The 21,242-nt window shown below is 40.4% G+C and overlaps 1 protein-coding gene across 1 annotated transcript in view; it reads right to left on the bottom strand.

Moving 5' to 3' along the window:
* Positions 1-17,494, bottom strand: part of LOC111662770 (neuronal acetylcholine receptor subunit alpha-7-like) — a 33,082-nt gene extending 15,588 nt beyond the window's left edge. Inside the window, exons 1-3 of the mRNA XM_023416736.2 lie at positions 17,261-17,494; positions 4,862-5,001; positions 768-812 (exon numbers count right to left, since the gene is read on the bottom strand). Of these exons, the coding sequence (XP_023272504.1) occupies positions 768-812; positions 4,862-5,001; positions 17,261-17,330 (255 nt within the window). The 5' untranslated portion in view covers positions 17,331-17,494. The remainder of the gene's footprint in view (positions 1-767; positions 813-4,861; positions 5,002-17,260) is intronic.
* Positions 17,495-21,242: the final 3,748 nt, after the last annotated feature.

Raw genomic sequence — 21,242 nt, 5'->3', positions numbered from 1 at the left:
TGTGGTTATCAAGGAAAGAAAGTAAAGGTCATTTCCTGAAAATGTGTTTCTAACCATGCAGGCATAACCAATGGGCTCAAAAATGCAACAATCTATAACCATTTTCAGTCAAACAGCTACATTCAGTGTAAAACTGCTGCTGTGGATTTCATGCACTCACTCTCTTCTTTTAACTCTTTCATTTGAATCCTGGACAGAAACACCTTAACGATGACATCACTATAGAACAATGAGCTAAAGATGGTTCTTCCGCCTGGTTCATGAAAACTGTGTCTTTGTTTAAAAACCTAGCACTGATGCATGGGCTAATTGGGCTTGAGGCTGTGAATCGGAATTTTTTGTCCTTTGGCATTAAGTCCATTAACAATCAAGTTGACAGCCACTTAATATGCTGCACTCTTCCTCCCTTTTCTTCGTCCTCCTCCCCTCATCCCACTCTCTGCTTGACAATCTGCCTGAAGTGATGTTTTCTTGAGTATGCTGATGCCAGCACTGAACATGCATACACAACATCACTGCCCCTCTCTCTTATTCTCTCTCTCTCTCTCTCTCTCACACACACACACACACACACACACACACACACACACACACACACACACACACATTCTTTAAATTCATTATCATCAACAAGTACTTATTGTAGTGGCAATAGTAAATTGAGAAACAGGCACAATGTATTTAGATGATAACTGTGTAATAAAATCATAAATATAATCAAAGCATATTAAATCTGGGATAATGTGCCCTTCTCAAACTTGACTCACCAGCTGCAGCCAGGCATTGGTCATCAGCACTTGGTTCTTCTCATCCTGAAGACAGAAACAGAAAAATAGGAAGAGAAGATTAGAAAAGAAATGTTCTTTTGTATAAAAGAACCCAACCAGATAAATCCATATTTAATAGAGTGGAGAAAGGCTTTGTCATCTGCAAGTCCAGTTGTTTTGCATATCCAAAGAGGAACAAACCAGGCTATCCAAAACTGAGTGAAAGCTGGTTTTATGTAACCAAGTGTAGTTCTGTTGAACGGTTTCACAGTGGAGCCATCTAACAATATACACAGCCCTTTTATAGCAACTAAAATACTATAGGTCCCATTGGATTTAAACATTGGCGTTGAACAGTATAATGTCACGGTGGTCCCAATAAACAATGGGACAAATGTAATCATATTAACACAGAGCATTTGTCCAAAATAAAGATAATAAAGCTAAAAATATAAATAAATGGAAACAATGCAGATCGAAGCCACTATCTTTACCAAATAAAGAACGAACTTCAAAAATGTTTTCAAGGTGCATATAGCATTTGGGAAATTATGCTGCTCATATTCTAGCTGGAAGGTGAAATTAACATTTCTGCAAGCATCACAGTTTCTCTGCTCCCAGTGCAGAGTGGAAAAGTCAGGAGAGCAGGAATGCCTGCATGGATTCTTTGGTTGAAAGGCGAGTAAGGCTGAATGGGATCAAAGAGGTTTCCCTTTTTTCAACACACTGCATCAGTTTATCCATTTATCTCTCTCTCTCTTTCTCTTTCTTTGTCACTTTTCTGACTTGGAAATGCGGGCACATATGGCAAACCCCTCTACATTGTCTTTTCTGGAAGCAGATGACCCAGATGATGGAGCAAAAGTCACAGCTGGAAGTAATGATTGGAAATGTGTGTCTCTCCAGAGATTTCAAATCCCCCAGTGGTTAGTGTGTGTGTGTGTGTGTGTGTGTGTGTGTGTGTGTGTGTGTGTGTGTGTGTGTGTGTGTGTGTGTTACCATTTTGATGAAGTGATGAAAATAGAATTGTGGGTCATGTAAAATTTATAACCAGAAAATATTAACTTCACTCACTTATTCAAGGTCAGAATGCCAGAATGCCTGCAGCCATGTGTGAATAATAGAGCATATAGAGCATATACACAATAAACACACTGACACAGGCTTAACTTTTCTTAATCTACTTGAAGTAAAATATTTATTGTCATCCTCCCATTAAAAGGTCAATCTTCTAACTCTTGTATATTAATATTGATGTATGAAATTGTTAGATGTGACCATAGGATGTGACTAATCATCTCTGTGTTTTCTGGTAACATGTATCTGATTAGTATCTGTGGGGGAGAGGCTCATATACTAAAGTAAAACTAGTATGAAATGTATAAAAATCCAAAACCGGAGAGGCTAACTACACTGCCAAAACACCCAGAGTAAAGAGAAACAAAAGGAAATTGAAACTGAAAAATGCATCCATGCAGTCCCCTCTGCAAGTCATCAAATTAACACACAAAAATCTGCTTAGTATTTATCTCCATAATATGTCGACTGATTAACTTTGTCTTTTCTTACTAATTTGTTTTGCCACAGTAGTGTTCCCATGACAAGTCAACAGTAAAAATTAAAGTATGCCTGCACACCTCTGGGTCTCAATTACTGCTACACAATTCGAATCAATCTCACACACTGACACAAGCTATTCTCAGTTTTTAGATAAACATCTTTCTATTTTATTTTTATTTTATTTATGTGGTGACAGATCTTTTATGTGGATTGAAATGTGTCTTTTTGACTGAAATTCAGCCCCTCTGGCCAGGTTGAATGGGCAAATGTACCCACTCCAGAAATCTAATTCACCATATATAAGCATCCAAACTGCTGGCTGGGCTGAATCCCACCTAAGCGTTACTGCCATCAAAGTGTCAGTGTGACAGTAAGATTACTCCCCACCGTTTTTCCCAGCCATTCAGGGGCTATACAGACAGCTTCTGTCCCATCCTCCTTTTACAGTCTAATGGCCACATAACCACAGGGTGTAAATTGGGTTACTTGTTCCAGTTGACTCTGTTAGGAGCTCTAGAGTATGTGAGTTAACATTCATCATTCCACCACTGTCAGACAAACTAGACAACAACAACTACCAAGAACATGGACTAACAATCCTAAAATTGCCCCGCTGTAAAAAGCACGAGGTCCTGTGTGACGAAGACACACACAAACTGCTGTATCTGTCTTTTCTGACAAATGAAAACTGGCATCTGGCTGGTATGATACTCACTTTACGGTATTTAACAAGCTAACACTTCCCCAAACTGCCTTCTGTCTCTGTAGGCCGGCTGACAGACAAAAGTTCATACAGCATGCAGAGTGTCTCAAAGGTTTTAGGTTCTCTCTGGTGGGTAATGAGTCGAGGCTTCATTTGAAGGCCCACTGCTATTCTGAGAACAATTTTTACAGTTTGAAAAGTCATTAAAGAGGGTAGACCTGGACTGATTTCTTTTTGGGTCACGGGCCGGAGGGCAGAGAAAGAAATGGTAATTTTCATAAATTGGGAATGTGTCAGCGATGTCAAACTCAAGTAGAAACAAAACACTGACAGGACAGTGGCTCTTGAGGAACGTTTGACTCTGATCTCTAATCTACAGACCGGACAACATGAGAAAATATGGATGGGGAAAGTAAATAAGCAAAGCTAACCCGTTCCTTTGGCAACTGCTCCTGAGGACCAAAACACTTAAACTGCCTTAGTTAGTGGAACTGCCAAAAAATATAAATTCATACAGAAACAATAAAACATTAGAGTCAATAACCTAAAACCTACAAGGTGTCAGTTAAAGTAAAGAACAATGAATGAGGATTTTAGAGTCCTCAAAATGTATGTGTGTGTGTGTGTGTGTGTGTGTGTGTGTGTGTGTGTGTGTGTGTGTGTGTGTGTGTGTGTGCCGATGCATGTGTGGCAGGAATTATTATGTGTCCCAGTCCAGAAGGTCTTTATGTAATAGAAGTCAAACAGCAGAAGTGCATTACTTCCGCCAACATTTAACACTGTTTCATAAGCACAAACCTGCTACTGGATCTTTCACTTATTTCAATGGGCACCAACAGCTGCAACAACACTCTCTCAGAAAACACACTATTACACTAATATGAATAGTCCAGAATGCTGCAGCCTGTCTCGTCATCGATCAGCCTAAAATGGCACATGTCACACCACTACTCATCGGCCTACGCTGGCTACCCATGGCCGCCCGAATCAAATTCAAGTCACTAATGCTTGTGTACAGAGGGATTTCGATGTCTTCATCCATCTACTTGAACTCAATTGTACAGGCTTATGCTCTTTCTCGGTCATTACGTTCCTCTGAGGAATGTCGTCTGGCATTGTTTATGTGACTGCATGTAAGGCAGTCGCAGTCCAGACTGTTCTCATCTGCGGTTCCCCAATGGTGCAACAAGCTACCAAATCCTATCAGAGGAGTCGTCCCTCTCTATCTTCAACAGTCTCTTGAAGACTCAACTAATCTGAGAGCGTCTCTTCTCCTAACACCTCTCACACCCTAACAAGCCTTACTAGTATTCCTATGCACTTTCACTGCACTTCTCTACCTGATCTCCTTGCGCTTGTTGAGTAGATGTAGTGCTTAGTACTTACACCGAGGTCTCCTACTGCACTAATGATTTAGTGTTGTCGCTTTGGATAAAAGCATCTACCGAATGTGTAAATGTAATGTAATAGAGCCTCACAGCCACAAACGTAAAAACAAATACGCAGGTTGCTCAGACATAAGACATATTTCGAGGGCATTGCTCTCTTTACACATAATACTGCTCTGTTTTCTCTGAGAATATTCCATTGTTGTTTAATCACATCTATAATAAGCAGCTTAATTCCTCAAAGGTAAAATTATGCAAAAGTCAGCAGCACAGGAGGAATCCCACTTTCCATTAAACTACACACTGTATTACATGCCCAACATAATACAAACCACATATCCTGCCATCTACCTACATCTCTGCACCACTACAAACTCAAGACCCAGCCACACACACACATACACACACACACAAACAAAACACAAAAAAAGTTTCTCCCTCACCACGTCGATGATCTGCAGTAGTGTGAGGCCCAGCTCCACCAAGATGGCAGCTGAGTCATTGACCACAGGTCTCTCCAGCCTGTTGTAGTTAGCCAGCAGCTCTTTGTACAGCCTCCTCTGGTGTTCCCCCTGCAGGGATCCTGGATACACAACAGGAGCAAGAGAAAAGATGGTTTGCATGATAAATATTCTGAATACAAAGCATTTTCCACTCTGTACTAAAAGTTATTCCAAACAAACCATCAATATTTGAGCATTTTAGTTCATTGTTGACCTTAGGTAATCCCCCCCCCCCCAGTCACAACAGATTTCTGAAGGTCTCTCCTTGATTTATATACACAGGGTGTTTGCATTTGTGAACCATAAATCTAGTGCTGGAACAATCGAATTCCAGAAAAGGAATTTTTTTAGAGCAAAAAAAAATTTGGCTTGAGCTATGGGAACATATCCTTGTGTACTGAGGCTGATTTCTAATCCAGAAAGTAGCTTTAATGGTTTTCCTAACCTTTGTCCCTTCCTTTTCTGGCAGCAGGCTGCAGCCAGATTATAATTTACCCAGTGGAAATTCAAACACACTGCAATATACTGTACCTATTGAGTCTACACAGTTTGAGCCAAGATGTCCCTGATTCCTACACCACATCCTGTAAAGCTGCGTTTGGTATGAACAATGTATAAGAGTCATGTCTGTTGTACAGCTGAAAGTTTTGATGAATAATGAATAAATAAGCACAAGTGCTGACATCTGCATATACATCAGCAGACTGTAACACACATACACGCAGTGGCAGGACTGTGAGGTGGTGTAGTCTTCGGGTCCAGGGTGATTAGGATGATGTGTTTGTTGGCCCGACTCTCATCAGCATTATTGATCCTCTTTACCTAACCTTCCACACACATTTAGCACTATCCCATTTCTCCCAAAAAATAAAGGGAGAGAGTGACACACAAACACGTTCTCACACACACACATACACAGTCAGACCACGCTGTTAATGCCCTTGGAGTCACTGATCTCACTCTCAGCAGGTGCTACATCTCAAGTACTGCATTTGTGCACGCGGAGGTGAATAGAGATGAATTACTTTTCAGGCTGGTATTGGAAATCCACTACAATGACAAACATGACATTTCAACAGCAAACTGAAGATGAGCAGAAGACAAATTAGTGTGAATATAGTCTGCCTTTGCAAAAAAGAAAGGCAGAAGCTGAGAAAAACAGCCTTCTTTTGTACTCAATGACATGTTTTACACCACCCGAGGTTTGTTTTTTTTAATGCAGTACATAAACAACCTGCCACTGATAGGCAGATAGAAAATGTGCTGAGCAGATAACCCCCATGAACAGATAGCATAACGACTCCCTCGTACAAAAATACAGTGGACAAATATATATATAAAAAAAAAGATTGAAGACAGAAATGAAACAAGGAGAGAGGATTACGGCGAAGGAGGGGAGCCAGCTCTACAGATCTGTAAAGCTGTGAAAGAGAAAGGAGAGGAGTGTGCCTTTGGCCCAGCACAGTGCTGATTGGCCCATTAAGGCTGTAATGAGGAGAGTTATGGCAGGACTGAGTCTGAGGTCAGAGACAGACGAGCTGCAAGAAGCTGCTCAGCACAGCAGAAACCTTTTCACTGCTCCTTAGGAGCCACACAGACTCTGATTAATACACCAGACCTTATCCTCTCAATCTATGCATCCATCTGTCCAGGTTCCACATCTTCTCGTGGAAGTTGGATTGGTGGATCCCTGGCTTCCCACGGGCACACATTCAAACACATTCACCCCCACAGAGATAGATTTAGACACATTTTTATGCCTTATTCTTTATCTGTCTCTTTCACTGTAAACATGTTTGAATGGACACCCAGGCAAGTGCTTTGATGGCTGTTCTGCTCATGAGTTCTGCAAAAACAAAAACACAATCTCAATAATTCAATACAAACCTGCACAAAGTTATAAATCTGTCTATCTATGCACAATACGTTTTGCATAAGCACTTGCACACATATTTAAATACAGCTTCATCCAGAGCCATTATCCTGTCCACACCCCCCCCACACACACACACACACACCCACCCATCTCCCCTGTGTTTTATTACAATGAAATGTGAACTGAGGTCCTAACCGACATAACAAAACTAATGAAGTCAGTGAAGAAGAATTGAAAGCTCAGTCTCCATTGCCGCTTGTCTCATATAACCATGTTCACAAGGAATTAAGTAATGAAATAAAATAAACCACTGTGCCAACAGCTTTAATTCGAAAACAAACGCAGTGTGCACATGTGTATGCTATTGTGCAGCGTGCACTAGGGATGAAGGGATAGATCCATATATTGGTTTTATTTGTTTGTTTGCTTTGTTTATATTTTTTAAATTATCTCACGGATGAATCTGATATGAGAAGCTGGCAAGAGGACATCATTTTTCAAACAGTCTCATCAAACAAACTCCAGCAGAGGAGGAGAATGAGGAAGGTAGATAGAGGGAACGGGGGAGCTGGAAGGTTTGTTGTTTGTTCAGCACCCTCCCCGTTCTCAACCCTTGTCCTTTTCCTTAGAAAGCATGATGGTGTTGCTCTGAGCAAAGATGAAAGAAAGTCAATTATCAATAAGACTTAAAAGTCTCATTTATTCTCATGTTAACTTTTAATCAAATATATCTTTTGTTTTAGATGGATTTATCCGATGTTCTCTTGTCAAGATAAAGGTATGTGTTGCACAAAATGTAAGTGAGAACAGGATATAGAAAGATACAATATGTAATATTTAAAAAAGGACTGTCAAGTAATAACATTAGAAAAAAACTTTTCAAAGACGCATTCCACCTTTGACCCGGTGACCTTTTTTCCACAAAACTAGAGGACGATCTGTATTCTCCAATAGATGTCACTTTAAGAGGTTTGACCTTTTTGTGTCTGTCATATAAATTCCACAAACACACAGCCTTAACTACTATCAACCTTACTTCCCTGCTAAAGAGAAGAAAATGAGTGCACCCTGGTAGGTATATCAATTGCGTATGCATGTGTGTGTGTGTGTGTGTGTGTGTGTGTGTACATGCTAAACAGTCATACTAATGATAAGCAACTACGGGCGATCAATACTGGATCGCTTTAACACCATGTGGGTCATTACAGGAAATGTCAGGGGTCACCATGATGCCCTGTTCAGGTCGAAGATAAGGTCACTGATTAGTGACCTTATCCAAATAATCAATTGTCACTACAACACATTTCATAATAGATTAAAGCTAAACTATTTTAAGGTATTATCATTAGAAGGTCAGGAAACAATCATCTTTACCAGGGAACCAAGCTTCAAGCCAAAATGTTACTGAATGTCAAACCTGAAGTGTCATCGAAAAATGCAGTGAAATGACTTCTCCTGCACCCTCCAGAAATGTCACCATTGTGTCCCATGAATACAACCTGACAGACCACACACTGCTGCGGAGCTGCTCAGTCCTCGGCAGCAAAGATGTGTACAGAGCTGTGTGACTGTGTGTGTGTGGGGGGGGTCTGCCTAACTTCAGTCAGAGGCACTTAGATCAAGGAACTGACCATTCATTGTAAATGGTTATACAGTTTGATTTGGCAGCAAAGGCCCCCTCAAAAGAGCATGAATTCCCTCCTTGATAAACACACACTTAGTTCTTGGTTGAATCAAAAACAATGAAGCACATCATGCGGAGGGAGATACTAACTAATACTAATACTCTTTTGATCAAAGCATTCCTGAAATTAACAGTTACCTGCAAATAATTAAAAGTGACAGATGTAGCAGCAAACTTCTTCTTTACGTCAATTTTTTTCACAAGTTACTGAGAAGGTCACCTCTTTTTTCAACATTCTTCCCTTAAACTTTAAGGATGACCCAATGCCTGAAATGCCCAAAAGAATCATGTCACATTTCAGGTCACATTTTACCACATTTTTGCAGATTGTACATGGTGCTCAACTGTCTGAATTCAAACATTGTACTGAAACGTGCACGACTATATTCAATTATAGATTTTATATATTAAAATTGTAATAAAAGTAGTAACAAATATATTATTATGTAAATTGTTGATTTTTGTTGTCTTACAAGAGGGAACAGTATGATTCAAAGCAGAAAACCAGGGAAGTAAAAAAACGTAATATCCCAAAACCATTCAGACTGCTAGAGCCTTTTAATTTCAAAGTCACAATGAGCCATAGGATTTTGATTCACACACATACACATAGTTTACATTCCTATATTACCAGCATTGGACTGTCAGGGTGTGATGATCAAGTGTGAACCACTATTTCTGGTCATCTAGAAAACAAAAGGATGAAAAAGAAGATTTTTTTTCTCTTTTTTCATAATATAAGTCTAGAACTGCTTTTTAATTTTTTTTTCTTCAAAAGATTGCCCAGAGGAGACTTGCAACCCTGCCTGATGTATTCCTATCAAAACACACACACACACACGCACACACACATTTAGAAGTCACCGTTGCCTCTCTTTGCCTCGTCTGTGCTCATTTGCATTTCAAACGTAGAAGAAACAGGTAACACGCGTCTTTGACACTCTTTTAGTGTGCGTTAAAACCTTGTACACTGATATGTGCAAGTTAACCTAACTTCACTGATACAGCACACTGACGTTGCCCCTGAGCTCCTGGATGTCTGCATAAATAATTAGTTCTAGTTTAATAAGCAGAGCCAGACTGCTTCTGGGCACCTCAGGGACCCAGAGGGCCTCAGCACCCAAGGGGACCTTTTATTTCAGCTCGGCAGCACCCCTAAAAATATTAATACATTTCACACATTCACAAGGTCTCCTTAGAGACAAAGACAATTTTCTGTGTGTTTGCTTCCTCAACATTTATTAGAAGAATATTGGATGTGATAGTTATCCTGCAGATTATTGTGAAAGAGAATCAAGAGGAAATTTAGAATGTGAGAAACAAAGAGATGTAAATTTGGTCTGTATATCTTTATGCATTATGCTTTGCGCCCTGTGGTGGTAAGACAACTTGTCCAAGAATGTGTCACCCTGCCTTTCAGTCAGTTTATACTGGGACAGGCTCCAGCTCCTTATTTAAAGTTTTAGTCATTCAAATACTAAGGACATAAATAAAATTGTGGGTGTTTTTGGAATTGGACCCACTATTTTGTAAAGGGATTAGAAGGAGCACTTTAAGAACTGACAACATGAGGACAGGGGGGTGGTTTGAGATACTGACAACAGCAGCCACTACTGAGTCCGTATGGGACAACTGCAGCTATGCATCTGCTAAAATAAAAATAATGGATAATTTTGCTTCACATCAGCAAAAAGGAATCATTTCCATAATGTGCCCAAGGTAAGAGGAAAATCAGATTCCGAACACATGGGAGCTCTGTGCAAATGTGACAAATAGGAAGAGGAGGAGAAGCCGGCTGAACACTGCTATATTCTGACTGATGTGTCCCACCATTGACCCTGTGTCTTGAAAAGAAACTATGTCAGAGGTTATCCACATGGTTTTTAGGTTAGTATTGAATAGTATAGCTAATTCAATTTTAATTACTGTATACTACATTTTTTAAAACTTAAATTCACTAGTTTTGCAAATTTGTGCAGCATATAAAATCCTACTATATGAGTTACAGCCCAAAAAATGTAATGCTTTAACAAGAAGATAATGGATGGATGGACTGTTGGACTGTTGGACTGAACCTGGAGAAAGTAGTTGTGCATATTTACACATTCACAATGCAGTAAAGTTGCAGGATTCAACACAATTTTAAATATCAAATGCAAATGTGACTAGATAAGGGAAAATCAGAAGCACATTCTACCCATCCTTCCTCCCATACATCCTTTCTCCACCTCTCATCTCAATTCTTTGCACCTTCTTTTATTTCTCATTTAAAAGCCACTCCAATTTTTGTAATACCCTGTTCCCTGGCTATTCTACTGTACGTTTTTCATTCTTCTCTATGTTGAGTGTTACTCTCTCCCTCAATGCCTTCATCCCTTTACAAGCTTTTCTAAATCTTGCAATATCCCCTCTTTTGATCCATCTCTCTCTCTCTGCCTTTCTCTCATTACCTCTAGTCCTCCTTTTCACTCTCTCTGCCTGTCCGGAATTTTATTTTTTTTTTAAAGTATATTTTTTTGGGCTTTTATGCCTTTAATGGACAGCACAGTGGAGAGTGACAGGAAACAGGGAGGCAGAGAGAGGGGGAATGACATGCAGTGAAAGGCCGGGGCCGACTGCAGCGAGGACTGTAGCCTGTCCTGAATTTACTTGAATGAGCATATTCTACAGCCGATTACGTTGTTGGGAAATAAACAAAAAGCTGGAAAACATAGTCATTTTAGCAACGTCACCAGATAGTAAGACTCATCTGCAAACTAATGGTGGCATTTTAATAGAAAGGAAGGAAAATAAGGCCAAACATAAAGGCGAACTATGCTCCACAGTGTGAAATGTGACGCCAAAAATATAGGATTTTGATTGCGGTGGCAACTGAAAATGCAAGTAGGGTGCAAAAGCACTCAAGTACATTATTATTCTCTCTCTTTCTCGCTCTCTGCCTGTCACACAATCTCACACACACCCATTAACATACACAGAGAAATTCAGCTAGGCGATTCTGTCCCATCTGAATATTTTTTACTGGGTCAATGCACTCAGATGAGGCCTCCAAACACAATCATCAGACACAGGCTACCCAAACAGACGGCCGGAGGGACATATTCTCCTTCTCTCCTTCTCACACTCACTGACCCACACACACACACACACACACACACACACACACTGTTACCTGGAGAGAGATAGACATAGACATTCACCCAAACATAAAAACAAACAGGAATGCTATTTCATACGTCAGGGTGTTTATAGTGCCCCTGATGAGCCCAACTAAACCTATCCAGGCTGAGCCTCTGTCCAACACACACACACACACACGCATGGCTGCATGTGAAGGCAAATGTGGAGGTGCTTTAAAGGGCAGGTCTGCATTATTTTCAAGTCTGTCTTAGAAAGAGAACAGTGTCCTTAAAAATCCCAATAGGTGTTTCATAACGTTAGGTCCTCAGGATAGGTGTTTTTGCTTGATTGACAGGTGCCTCAGCCTATCACAGGTTTGGTGATTGCTGCTTACTTCAGGTTTCAAAACATCCCGTGCTATGTCCACAGCTGATGTGTAACTGGTTTCACCAGCTGCTGTTTGCATCAATGATCTTGCCTGATAGACAGACTCTGTGAACAGGGTTACGGGGCCTCTAGCGTGGCTGAGGCCCCTGAGGTTCCTGCTAATATAACATGAATCCTGATGAATAAAGAACGAGACCACAACAAAGCTGTGGTGACAAAAGGGTCGGAAAGATAAGAACTGAAGTAAAAGCATTTAAAAAAAAATATTCACATCATTTGACTTCAATTTAGCTTTAGAGTGGACGATCTTAGTTCGGCATTTGATCTATTTTTCAGATGAATCGTATAGATTGCATCATTTAAACATTGAATGTTTAAAGTTCAATCGCTACCACCCACTGTGAACTGTTAATCTGCTAGCCCGCTGCAGCAGGAAAGCATTGAGCAGGATGAGCCAGTGCTAGCTGGTTAGAAGCGACTAAACTTTCAATTCAAAACACTTACATATAGCACTTCCTAAATAAATAACAGCGCTGTCCAAATGAATCCTCCATATGAGCTAAGCAAAAAGTATGATGGGATGTGACACAATATGAAAACAGAAGACAGCGTTGTGGGAGAATTATAGCGGCGAGCAGACAAACATCCGAAAGAATCACGAAAGCGATAGAAAGATATGAATCTCAACTTGCAGTGGGGACTATCACGATAAAATCAGAGCATTAACAGGATGCAGATCGTGTTTAAGATCATGGATTGTTATCCGACCCAAAAAGATTGTTGTATGATCTTTTGGCCAGGCACCTCCTGCCTTAGTTAAGTTCAACATTAACGTACACGCAAGTTTTTTCTTTCGAGGCTTGTCCGTTAAAAAGTAAATGAAATGCTGACATCAAAATTATACTATTGTGAAACCAACCCCTCATTACTTACAGTAATCTTATTTCACACTGTGGTAAACATGCTTGCTAAATCTCAACAATTGAAACAAAAAGCCAAGTCTATTATCCAGTCTGGAACATAACAGGGCTCTGATCCCAGAATGCTCTGGGACTTCGGGACCAGATTTATGAACCTGGAGGGGGAACAGGCCTGCACAAAGAAACCGCTGACAGGCCGCCACTCCCTGAGGGCCAGGACAGTCAACACCACGGCAAATGCTACACATCCACAGTCTTTCTGATGCAAATATCTTGTGTTAGTGTATGTGTCTGGGTGAGTATAGAAAAATAAATATCACTGACACAGACACTGAATGGTTGAATTAAAATTTGCAGCAGATAAAACTTGGAAACACTCAGGTAAATCACATACTGACACTGCTGAAACTCCACTGGCACAATCAGCAATGCGTCTTGCAGATATCAAGCTAGTTTTTTAAAGATCCAGCTGCTGTAGAAGAGTGGACGAAAATTACATAGGTGTGCCAACGAGTCCCTGCCAAACATTTCCTTTCCCAAACAAGTGAATGGGTGCCCTCCTTAACAGAAGCCATCTACTCTCTTTTAGAATATGGCCGACCTTGACGATTGTTATTTAACTGTCTGTAAGAAAAGCACCCCAAGGTGAAGAACTAATAAGGTCCTGGCTGCAACAAATTGTGTGCCAATGTCTGTGATTGCATGTGTTGGTATAAGAGTTAATTTAAGTCTTATATTCATGCTTGTGGGAAACAAGCATCCTCCAAATGACAGGAGACTAAAGAGGATACTTGTATTGGCTCCACTATTGTCATTGTGATTTGTTATGTCCAAGTACATGTGTTTGCAGCCTCCACAAAGGTTTGCTGTATGCATTGATTTAAATTAAGGTCACATCTACTTTGGCAATGGTCTAGCACCTCATTATTTCACTATCAATCATTTGGTAGAGGAATGAGACGGGGGAGGTCAGCAGTGAAGTATCCAGATGTTCCGCATCTTTAAACCTACATCTTAACCCAGGTGGCCAGCCTATTACCCAACCACAGGCAGCGAGACAGGGAGAGGAAAAGGAGAGAGAGAAAGAGAGAGAGAGAAAAGGAGAGAGAGAGAGAGAGAGTCAGAGGAATAAGAGATGATGATTTGATAACAGGAGGCACAAGAAAGTAGGAAACAGAAAAAAAGGGAAATAGAGCTGGATGACGGTGAAAATGAAGTGACGCTACGGTAAAACCAGGGCATCAAGGGTCCTTAAAAAGCCTGGGAAATTCTCTAAACCCATTAAAAAAAGAGTACAATGGTTACGTTTCATAACTTTGCATGGGTTTCTATTTATGCTTAGCTTTGATGTGAGAGTAAACCGTAAACAGAGGTTTTACATTTTGTGAGATTTTAGGAAAGCAGAGTTATGAAGTAAGAATGTAAGCGCTCTGACTTACTGGTTGTATTTTTATTACATCATGAAAATGAGATTGGCTGTATTGTCGGTTTTTAGTTAGTTCACTTCAGCTTTTGCACTTGCAGTTAGTCAGGTTCATACACATATTAAAATATCAATTATGTCACTAAATGTTTAATTATTCTGTGCCTTTTATCATATAATGCGCATCTATAGACTCACAGCTTTCATTATCATTAGCTGTTGCTAATGTTGTCTTCATTACAATTCCAGATGGCAACGCAAAAGTTGCAAGAAAGGGCTTATTGTAGGACGGCCTTTGACACCTGCAGACACTAGACAAAAAGGTATATGAGAAGGGCAGCATGTCACTGACAAGATGTAATATATAAAACCTGTAATGAGGGAAAAAGGGGGGCATCAGGCAGATAGAAGGGAGGGTGAAACAGAGACGGATGAGGGACAATAGAGGAGGAGACCACAGGATGAACTAATGCCGAAAAAGATCGATTTCCACCTTCAACCACTTTCTGTAGCTGACGTGTGCCATTACTCTGTATGACTCTGTCTTTTCTGTGTTTCACTACAGGTAAACAGGTTTCCATGTGCATGTACTATACACATGCTCATTACCATTTTGTGTGTGCAATGCTGAAAGCAAATAAGGAGAGATGGATCTATCCATTAACACATTATTTCCAGCATCGTGTGACAACGGTGGTGAGCAGGGATCAGAGCATATGGTGTTGTGTGTTAATGGTGTTTTGGATGGATGGATTCATATAGAAGAGATTTATAATCTATGGTTGAGGGCTCAGGGCCCTAAAACCACTGGATGTTTAATCCTAATCCAGGAGTTAAGACCTGTGCTGCTAGCTACCACATCCATACTGTTATGCTGGTTTAAGGCGTCCATATACAGAACCACAGTTTTAAACTTTTGAGATAACTGGATGGCAGAAAACCTGTTGACTGTTTTCGTGTTGTCATTAAACGAACAGCAGCACTTACAAGACCTTCACGCATGACTGAAATGCTGAACAAGGGCATAAACAGCCCAATCTACATAAACTTCATGATTAAAGAGCGCAGAGTCTGGGAGAGTGTAAAGCATTGCTGAATATGGAAAAAAATGAGAAGCAGGCAGACCGTGAAAGAGTCTGCGAGAGAAGAAGAGATGAAACGAAAGAGACAGACGAAGACATCGAGAGAGATGAGGCGCTGCTTTGACATCAAGCAGATATTACCGCAGCATCTGTGCCAGGCAACTTCAGTCTCACCAATCTCTGATTCTCTGTGAGGGGTCAGGAAAATAATTTCATACTCCATCATCTGTCAATCCATTGTGTCTGGGGGCATGGAGAACAAATTGTTACAAAATCATGCTTCAGTTTCAAGGAAGCTAAATCGTCCTGTATCTCCTGTTTTGGCTATTGTCTTGTGTTTCCCTTGAGAGACTAAAGCTGCTTATCAATTTTACAGTGAATGTGCACATACTAGGCCTACAAGCAGCTAGCTGCTTCTTTAATCCCCATGTTCAAAGCCTCGGGAGCATCTGTTCTCATTCCAGAAGTCAAATGTAACATGCCACGGTACAAAATTATAAAGAAATCCATAGACAGATCCATATCTATATCATATTCACATACTGCACACATCACTAAAAGTCAACCTCAACGTTAAAAAACTGCAGCAAATAATTAAAAAAAGACTTTGCAAAGACTGAAACTTTCTCACCTTGTTGGCAGATTTTTTGGAATTGTTTAAGAGAAAAAAAAAACAAAAGCCTCATGATTTTAAGATTCAGTGCTAAATAACATGACGTATGTCTTCAACAGTGCTGCCACAACTTTGACACTAAACACCAACACTGTCCCACCGTGAGACAGCAACACTGTCCATGAAAGACTGTGGCTGCCTCCTGTCATGGGTCAGCATGTAATCCATCCTCTTTATCTCTCCCTTCAGTATTTATTTCAGTCATTAAAGCTCAACCTCTCACCCCCATTCTCACCCACAAGATGACCACTGACTGGATCGGTATGGAGAGGTGAGGGCACACACAGACACACACACACACACACACACACACACACACACACACGCACATGCACACACACGCGTACGCACACACACACGCACACATGCATACATAGAAAGTTTGAAGGGATATGTTCAGCAAAGCCGCTGTGTCACAAACGGGTAAGTAAACATCCCAGATGTTATAGATGCTGATGCTACTGATGATGATGATGGGATGGGGCTTAGGAGAGAATTAGAGCCATGCATGCACATCTCATTGCACACGAACGTGCAAACATTAATGCTGCACACAACACACATCATGCACAAACACATAAATGCACACAGACACGCAAACAGTGTTTAAAAATGCCTCTTAGTATATTAAATCACCCATTTAAGGAAACAAAACTGTTGAAAGCACATTCAGGGTACAGAAAGAAGATTTTTGTTTTCCTGATTGATGTTTGTCATTTAAAGATTCAGACGCCAGTGTCATTCAATATAACATTTGCTGAATGTTAAAAAAAAAAAATTACACTGATTCAGTCCTTCAGGGGCTCTTAGCTTAGTAACTTAAAATGAAATATTAAAAGTTCCATCTCTGTCTTCCCACTATAAAAAGCAACTAGGTTTCAGTTTAAAGCAGCCTAAATTGCCTCTAAACTAATTGCCAGTACGTTCTAATCTAAAGAACAAGTTGCCCAGATATTAGAATAAGATGCTTCCTACAAACACCACACCTAGACTCATTAGTCCCTTTAGGAATAACATATGAAGGCTGATTCAAGCTCAAAGTAGCGTTTTTCCAGTCTTCTCATAGCCTTCATTCATCCAAACAGACCCGTGCACTCACTGAAGAAGTATCTAAAAACATACAAGGGAAAAAAAAACTTAATAAGGCTAAAGAGCGACTTTTCCATAAACCTACCTTTGAAAAGCATGGCCGTCCAAATATAAAACCCGAGCGAACATGGTCCCCAAAACTTGTGGCACCGCATCGTGGCACCGCTCAGTGGACTCCGCCGGCCCCCCGACTCTCAGTGTCGGCTACACAGGTAAACTGCTCCGGCTTGGCGGTGGTGTGAACATGAGGCTGGAGGAGGAGACAAAGAGGAGGGAGACACACTGTGTGAGATAAAAAGACTGACAGACCAGAATGAGTATGGAGTTCAGATTGGCGCGTTCACGCTGCTTCAGAAACACATCCCCTCACAAACACAGCGCAGCGCCGCTGCACGGGTGCGCGCGTCCGAGTTTGGAATGTCCTGAAATGTGGCTCTTCACAGGTAAAACAAGCCGTGACGCTCACTACAGTAACATTTCAGATAATATCCGACAGATAAGGTCACCTCGTCATAGAGAGTTGTTGGAGAGTGTTCCGTTGTGAATTTATTAAAACTTTAACTTGTATTAGATTTCCCAAATTAATTGAATTAATTGAATTCCTTAAATTTATAATATTTTAGTTTGATTGTTTTTAAACAAGGACAGGATTAGGATAGTGTCTCATTAAGCTCTATTAACTTTATAATTCTGTCTGTGATGTGCCCACCTGTCCAAATTGTGCTCACCTGCAGGAACATGCAGAGTCTGTGACGTAGACAAAGTGTTTGTGTGTGTGTGTGTGTGTGTGTGTGTTTTATGTTGTTAGCCACATTTAGATACTGCAGACCTTGTGACTTTGTTGGGTCTTCACAGGCCCCAGTGTATCTTTTGATGAATAATCATGAATTATGAATGTATTCATAAATAAATGTAAATTATCAGCATTATTGATCCCACTGTCATTTCTGCACAAAGTTAGCATAGCTTAGCATTAAGTCTGAAAATGGGGAAAAGTTACCTCAGCTCTGTCCAAAGGTTAAAATAATGCCTTCCAGCAGCTCACTAATTACCACATTATATCTTGTTTGTTTATTTTGTACAAAAATATAAGAGTATAACAGCAAGTTGTGGTTTTATGGTCACTGCGCTCCGGCAAGACATTGTCTGGCATATAACCCTGAATTAAGTGGCCAATGGCTGTTTTTACACTTCTGTTTTTGTACAGAGCAAAGAAACAAGATATAATGTGGTAATTAGTGAGCTTAGTCCAAGCTAACCAGCTACTTCATGTAGCTTCAAAAGAGTGGTGTTGACCTTCTCATCTAATTCGCTTAAGGAAAATGAATAAGCTTCCCAAAATGCCAAGTATTCCTTTCACATCTGACGGGAAACTGGAATATAAAAATTACGGTGTGGCCAGATAGTGACATTCTTGGATCTTTTGAAGCCCATCAAAGCAGTGCAGCAGGAGTCTTCTCTCTTAAGTGACTCACTGTTTATATACCCCTTAAAAATCACTATGTTTATTTCGTAAAACTGTTCTGATCAATATCTTTTTATCACAAGGCTCAAATTTCTGTGTATAATGTGAAAGGGTTCGCTTGTGACTCTCTGCAGTTCCCTGAGCTCTTAATGTTTTCCAACTCATTGTTTTGGCTTTACAGGCACGATTTTGCTTTGTTGGTTATCTATTACTCTTCAGCTCAAAATCTCTGTTAAACCCACAGTACACTACCAGCTCAGCACTAAACAGCAAACAGACAAAATTAGCGACTCGCTGGTGAACTAGTGGTGGAGCTTTTACACCAAAACAGAGCTAGAGGGAGAATGAATATTGGACATACATTCATCATGTAGACAAAGACACTTCTCTAAATTAAAGCAAAAGCTGCTCCACGTCTGCTGTATGCGTAAATAAGTCATTGTTTGCTAACACATTGACCATATCAACTTCATAAATTGATAATATGTCAGTGTTGTTTTTACAGCTTGTTGGGCTGCCCCACAAGTGGCCAAAAAAATCAATCAATGCTGGAAGACAGTGCCATTGAGTCATTGTAAAAGTACAAGAAAGACACTCATCATGTGACTTGTTTTTCTCTGTGCTGGACAGGACCAGGCCTGGTGTGTAAAGTAGACACAGATCACCACCCAGCTTTCCTTTTCCCACAGCTGTGGACCGTCATTTATGAATGTAATGTGTCACACTGCAATTTCCCACTTCTCTGAGTTACAAAGAGGTTCATCAACTGCATTTTTGCTGTATTTGTCCCCTTTTTGTGTCAGCCAGGCTCATAATCAAATTACCTATTTATTCCAGTCCATAAATAATTTCAGTTTGAAATAGGATCCGACAGGCGATTGGGGGGAACACTGCACATTTCTCCAAATGTTTTCACCGCCTGGCTCCCGTTCTCTCTCTCGCTCTCTCTCTCTCTCCCACTCTTCTTAATGCAGCAGGGGCGTATCATGTAAGAAGCAGTCCTGTGGTATTCGACCAGCTCTTGCTATTTTTCATACCCCACGTGTCTGCATCTCATGGAGCTCCATCTGAGAAGCTTTATGCTGTTAGATGTGATCCCATATCTGTCTGTGCTGTAGGTGGGCCGACAGCCACAGTGGGCTCAGTGAAACCTCTGATCACAACCTTCATCCTTCTACTTGCTCTCACTGGGCAAACTTCTAGTCAGCGAAAAGGCAGTGACATTAAACTAATCCTGATTTTGCCAGGGACCCAATTCTGAAAACAACTGCACTGGGCCAGCTGTGAACTAAAAGCTAAAAATTTGGTGTAACTTTATTGAGGTTTAATGAAGGCCGTTCTGCTCAAATCACCAGCAGAAATACAAGTATATAGCAGCAGGACAATAACTTGCCTTTTTCCCTCTGTATAATTTCACGTGACATACCCACCGGAGAACATAAAAAAATACTGCTGAAAAACAATAAACTGATGCTGAAATCAAACATCCGTACATGACAAAAGCCATCTTATGATCACGAACAATGAAGTCAATCTTCTAAACTTTGATCTTTGAATCTGATCTTGCAGCTAAAAGTGACAGATTTGTTTTGTAGTTTATGACAAGAGACAACAATGTCAAATCAATTTCAAAACTGACAAAAAGGCTTTGAAAAACAAAAGTATTATAGCATCAGATGTAAAGTCTGAAGATGGATCACGTTTATTTTTGGGGGGTTTTTTGCATTATATGGTAACTCCTATAGGATGTACATCTGCAGTATACCAAAATTTTTTGTGTGTGTTTACACAGTGACTCTCTCTATCTGCATCATAAATATATTTTTTTCTCCCCATGTGTTGCCTCCTTTTGTGCTTTCTTATTTTGCCTCTTGGGGGGGGGGGTTGAAAACACTTACTAACACATGCTGTCTCACAGACTGCACAAACACACACACAACAAACAACAGAAAAACCCCATCCCTCTCCTGAAGAGGCAGAAACTCGCCATCAGCAGTGTGTTAACTGCTGGGACTCTGAGCTTTTTAAGCCAAACATCATCAAAAAGAAACAGAGATTTACTTAAAACTCAGCACTCAATTCTTTTAAAAACACATTTGATAATTATCAGGTAAAACAACAGAGCAAAGACACTTCTCAGCAACACCGTAGGGGATTGGCACCCTGCTGCTATAAACATCAAAGATCTGAGAGGAAGTATGATACTTGTAGATGTTTAAAAGTCATGAGCTGTTGAGCTTCTTCTTGCAGAGTTTGAACCTCTCAGTACTGACAGGGAGGAAATCTGCATCATGGTTTGACATTTTTAAATGCACTGATCCACTGATATGAACAATAGCGGAGAGGAAAGACCAAGCGCGGAAAACAGTGCAGAGGGAGCCCAGAGGGAGCTGTTAATTCTCTATCTTTTATAAATGAGAGGTGTTCTGCTAATGGACTCAAATGTTGTGGAGGTACCATTGCTTCTTCCCCTCTTCTCTTTGTTCTCTTTATTTTCTTCAACTTAAAATCATCCTAGCGAACACATAATTACTGACAACAGAGACAGCGCTACATTGTTCCACTCATATCAGTCAGCGATGATGATGATGATGATGAGGAT

The sequence above is a fragment of the Seriola lalandi genome, unplaced genomic scaffold (genome assembly GCF_002814215.2).
Source record: "Seriola lalandi dorsalis isolate HSWRI2012SDOR001 ecotype SW California unplaced genomic scaffold, Sedor1 jcf7180002054569, whole genome shotgun sequence".
In the NCBI taxonomy this organism is placed as follows: Eukaryota; Metazoa; Chordata; class Actinopteri; order Carangiformes; family Carangidae; genus Seriola; species Seriola lalandi.
This window is presented reverse-complemented; position numbering and strand designations above follow the sequence as displayed.